Source organism: Pteropus vampyrus, unplaced genomic scaffold (genome assembly GCF_000151845.1).
Source record: "Pteropus vampyrus isolate Shadow unplaced genomic scaffold, Pvam_2.0 Scaffold48, whole genome shotgun sequence".
Lineage (NCBI taxonomy): Eukaryota > Metazoa > Chordata > Mammalia > Chiroptera > Pteropodidae > Pteropus > Pteropus vampyrus.
This window is the reverse complement of record NW_011888829.1, coordinates 2,335,795-2,341,093: the sequence shown is the minus strand read 5'-3', so window position 1 is coordinate 2,341,093 and position 5,299 is coordinate 2,335,795. Positions and strand designations below refer to the sequence as shown.

Here is a 5,299-nt window from a genome sequence, read left to right as displayed (position 1 = left end):
GGTTTTCAGTTTTCAATTAGAGTTGACGTTCAATATTATTTTATATTCGTTTCAGGTGTGCAGCGCCATGGTTAGACATTTATATCCCCTCGATTAGTCTCGTCCCCACCTGGCACTATGCGCAGTTATTGCGTTATTGACTACATTCCCTATGCTGTACATCCCCGTGACTATTTTGCAACTGCCAATGTGTACTTCTTCATCCTGTCCCCTTTTTCACCATCTGTAAGAATAAACTCAAAATGGTTGAAGACTTAAATGTAAGATCTAATAGCTTCTTGAAGTGACAGATAATAGATGGACTTCCACGAGGAGTGCTTATGTTAGGAGCTGGGGAATATAAAAGACCTAAATCCATAACCATCTATACTGGTTAAATCTCTCTGAAACTATACTCTTGAATCAGAACAAAAACATGTCCCAATATATTATTGAGCTCATTGCAATAAACTCATCCTATGAATCATTTACTATATCCAGTACTTTTTCCCAGGTTTTTTCCATGCCATCCATTAGCCTAACAAAACAGACTGCATAAATAATAAATGAAGATAGGTAATAAATATGAACTTAATGTATAAAATGATTCCGCGATAGACTTCAAAACCACAAGCTCGCAGTTTAATCAGTTTTGCATTTCTTAGTTAACTCACAAGAAAAAGAATACTTCTTCGTTTACTCTTACAAAAATAAAATAAATTTTTAAAATAACACTTATTTTGTCTTCAGCGGGTCTAGCTTTGTAATGTTTTTATAGCCAATCAGAATAAAATTCAAGGGTAAACCGGGCGATTCTTGATTTCTTGTTCTTTTGCCTCTTGCTTACTTTTTCTTAGCCAACTTTTAGAGTCGAGTGAGCTTTCTAAATTTGTGAGACCCATAGAGAGTGCCTGTTATAAACACTGGACTGACAGCAGAGCTGTCTCCCCACTAACGGCTCTGTGAAATGCCAGCAGCCGGTGAGCTCTCTTCTAGCATTTGGCATGTTTTTGCTCACGGCAGATGAACCAGAACTAGATCTGGACCAAGAGTCAATGTCCTTGCTCAGAAAACTTGTGACAATTAAATACCGCAGAAACCGTTGAAACGTGTGAGAATTGCTATTACGGTAAAAACCGAATTGAATGCTTTAGAAAGACATGGAAAGGGAGATGCTAAAAAATAAACTGGCATCAAACGAGGTGTGGGTGGGTTAACTCTAACTCTGAAGAGTAGGGTGGGGTGGTGGGTATTAAAATCTAGAGAACTTTGCTCTTCTCTGAAGAAAACCCAAACTGGAAACTGCAGCTGATGCGTTCTGGGTACTGTTTATTATAAGAAAGCTCACAGAGAATTCCTCTCTGGAGGCCGACAATCCAAAACGCAAAGACTTGAGGTATGTTGAAAGACTGACGACTAAACACCTACTCAATAGAAGTTATGCTTATGGCACGGATTACTATTTTTAATGATCAAGTAGGTAAGTGGGCTTGTAACACGGTGGGTGAAAACTTAGGAGCTGCCCAGGGAAGTTGTGCATGAAAGAAAAAGACACACAGATCTGAGAAAACCTCCCTTGGCTCCCGTTCTCTGAAGACGTCCAGGGTTAAAATAGATCAGAATTCACACTCAGAATAGATGTGCTCTTCCAACGGATCATCTCAGAAACAAAACCACAGAGGAACTCAGAGCTGAGCCTTTACACAGCCTCATCCTCCCGGCACAGTTAAGGCTACAGGAGAACTGGGCTTTCAGCAAGCAAACGCGAAGGCACAGGGACGCCGCCGTTAAAGCCAAAGCAGATTTCCCTGACAGCTCTCTTCCCCATCTTTCCGTACCAAGAGGCTGAGCGCCCCCACCCCTGCCCGCAAGATGCCTCCGTGAACGCTGGAAGTTGGGGGGGGACCCCTTACCTTCTGACGCTGCTGAATGTTGGCCACTGTGTCGGGCTGAAAGTCCAGCTTGTCCGTGCGGCAGAGTTTCCAGTACAGGATGACGACGATCACCGTCACCACCAGCACGGGGATGACCACGCCGACGACGACCCAGAGGTTGCTGCTCTGGGACTCCGGTGACGGCCTCTTCACCCTGTCCACCGCTGCAGACAAGGAAGGAGGGCCTTGGAATAATTTCCCTGCCCTCCTTTACTGGACAGCCATCCTGGGCAGTGCACGTGCCTTCTGCTCCGAGAAACCGGGGCTGTCCCTGTCCTTTCTGCTCTAGACAACCGGTCAGAGGCTAAGATCTCCTGAAGACGAGAAGCATGACACATCTAGGGCACGATCGGGGATCACAGTGACATATATCATGTGTCTCAAGAAACGTGTCTCATTCGACGGCAAAGCTAGTTCAATTGGGCCTCCGGACTTCCAGTGTAACACTAGCCCTCCACAGGAATGCTTCCCCACCAGAAAGAAGAAGTCCTAACAGACTCCACAAGCACTGCCTTAATGTCCTTCCCTGTGTCTCTCCCTAAACTCTTGAAATATGGCTTTTAATCCAAAGTGCTGTACTTCGGGTACCAGTTGTCAATTTCGAAATCATATTACATTGTACGGACTCTTTTTGAACCTGCCGCTCCCTACCCTCCCACCCGCCTCCACCCCTACTGCAGCCCCGCATCTTCCACAGCCTTGGACAGTTGTATTTCAATCACTCGGTCCTTGATTTCCTTCCCCAGCTCCCGTCCCTAACCCTCCCTCCCAGTGCCAGGCCCTCGTCCTTCCCAAGGACTCGGATCCTCTAAAGCTCAGGTTCCAGGCCAGAGGCTCCGAAAACCAAAATGCCCCTCCTCCCTGTCCACCCTCCTGATCCGTTAGGGCTGCGTCCTGACAACCTCTCTGTGGCAGCACGACTTCTGCCTTCTCTAAGTTCTTTGTTCTGGCTATCTCTGTCCTGCAGACGGTACCTAACTATTCTTGTAAAACGCATTTCATTGCATAGATGTATTGAGTTGATAATACTACTTTGCTCAGTGATGTAATCACAGCTCTCAGTCTTGTCTTTTCAAACGCATCTGAATTTTCATGGGCCGAGACTAAGCTTTACGCTGTTTTCGTACCCAATAATGGTTAACACATGCTCTGAGATCAAAATGTTTCTGTTCAAAGAGGAAACGACAGGAAAAGATTCTTGGTGCTGCTTTAAGTTTGGGTTGAGGCCCCCGGAGACAGCGATGTGGGAGGGGAGCAGGCACTCTACAGCACATGCTCTACGAAAGCGGCATGAATTACAAAGCAGAGAGTATGCGGGAAACGAAAAAGGTGAGAAGGTGTTAAACGTTTATATTTTTTACTTTGGCCTGAATATAGTTTATATACGTAGCTCATGAAAATAGTTCCTATATGTTGTATGAGAACCATTGATGATACAGAAGTGACAGAATCACACTGAGCTGGGACAACAGGGTATCCCGAGTTCTAGCCCAGGAAAACCCGGTGAGATGCGCAGATTGCTAAGCACGAGGCCCTGACACAGGGGCCCACAGCTGCCTCGGGCTGGCCGCCTTGGTGTTGGCTGAGGCTTCCCGTCCCGGGATCGATCATTAGCCGTATGGTTTTCAGCACAAAACTGACGAAGAGCAGCAAAGAGCGGATGGAAGGAGGCTTGAAAGGTGCCCCATACCTTCCTGCAACTCATCCTTTTTGAAAGGTGAAGTGCATAGCTGCCGTGGGGAACCTCTCCTACGATCAGAAATGTGCATAAAAAAAGTAAGTGCTCCGTTATTTTTCCCTCGCTGCTTTGAAATGGAACACGCTAATATGCAATCATATCTCGGGCACAGGGTTATTTGCTGCAACCCTCTCATCACCCGTGAAATGGAGAAAGGGTGCCCATTAGCCCTCATCCTGGTTGGTTTCCAGGGACAAGTAGAGATTTCAGAAAGCGTCATCTACTGCCAAAGATAATTTCGAAGCGGTCATTTTTTTTTTAAAACTGCCGTTGTCTCCTACATACTCCCCACACAGAGTTTTTTTCTAATATCCTCTGATGCCGAACTCCTTCTAAAAACACGTATCCCTTTCCTGTTGGGAGCATGTACCACTGAGCTCTTAGAAAGATCGCTCTCGGGATCGTAAAAGGAAAACGGCCTCATTAAAATAGCAGTCTGATTCAGAAAGGTGTATTTACAGAAGCACACTCGTCCATGCCTCTCCTTTTCTTAATTTTAAATACCCAAAATCTGAGTTGGAGGGGAAAAAAAAAAAAAAAAGGCACTGAGAGCAGCCGCTGCCAGGGGGGCAGGAGTGTCGTATCGTCCAAAAATAATAAAGAAACATCAAAATACTTCTTTCTAAATTGTGAGGTGGTGTGAGGACAGGGTGGGGGGAGAAACAGGATTGGAAAAGGGTAAGGATCAAGGACTTCTTTGTGTTAAAAGACCCAGAAGGAGGCCAATAAATGCAGAGGGCACCTCCCAGCTTCCTGAGTGACTCACTGTCCCTACCAACGTTCAAAATATGACATGTAAGATTTTGGAATAAATACAGAGAAAACATGTGATTGTACCGAAAACTTTTTTAAAAAGAGAAACGGTCCAGGAGTAGGGGAAAAAAAATATTAACGTGAACATAAGTTACTGTAACTCGCTATAACACTGTGAAGGCAAAATGGTAGGAAGGAGAAAAGGCGGTGAAGGATACAACCACAGTCACTAACATGAAGACGGTCTTGGCAAATGAATTTCAACAACTGACATCTTACGTAAGTGCCACTTAATAATAAGGATTTATGGGCGGCGGGGGGAGGTAGATGAAGCAAAAGGGATCAACTATGTGGTGACATTAAAGAATTTAATCAAAAAATATCGATCAATAAATAAAAAAGCGCTCTAGAAAAAAAAAAAAATAAGGGTTTAAGACATAAATCTACTAAGCATACATAAGAATGCCTTACATTCAGAGTTCACTGTCAGAAAAAGACTGGCTTCTGACCCCAGCCCAGCACAGACAACCACTGAGGGGCCAAGCCTCACGCACTTACGCTGGGCGACAGCACCTTGAATTCGGTAACCCAAGATGATGGCTGCTCGCTGGACATCTATCTTGTTGATCAGGTCAGATGACTCGACTGCACTAAGTCTTTCTCCATCTTGATTCTCCACAAAGTAGATGAGCTGCACGGGATTGTCCTCTCCCTCAAGCCTCGACGCATTTACCATCTGCAAGATAATAGGAACTGTTAGCATTTTAGAAGCTCGTGTGTCCAGATGCCCTTTCTCAGGGCACTCAATCCTCGTAATAAGCTCCTTACACTCTTCCCAGTTCCAGAATCCCCATGACATTCTCTTGGTGGGAAGAAGGACAGTTAAAACAAAAGT

The 5,299-nt window shown here is 45.0% G+C and overlaps 1 protein-coding gene across 1 annotated transcript in view; it reads right to left on the bottom strand.

Annotated features, from left to right (window-relative positions):
* The window catches only part of KIAA1549 (KIAA1549 ortholog), a 129,542-nt gene that overhangs the window by 45,020 nt on the left and 79,223 nt on the right, over positions 1–5,299 (bottom strand). The window contains exons 13-14 of the mRNA XM_011359561.2: positions 4,963–5,140; positions 1,893–2,077 (exon numbers count right to left, since the gene is read on the bottom strand). Of these exons, the coding sequence (XP_011357863.2) occupies positions 1,893–2,077; positions 4,963–5,140 (363 nt within the window). The remainder of the gene's footprint in view (positions 1–1,892; positions 2,078–4,962; positions 5,141–5,299) is intronic.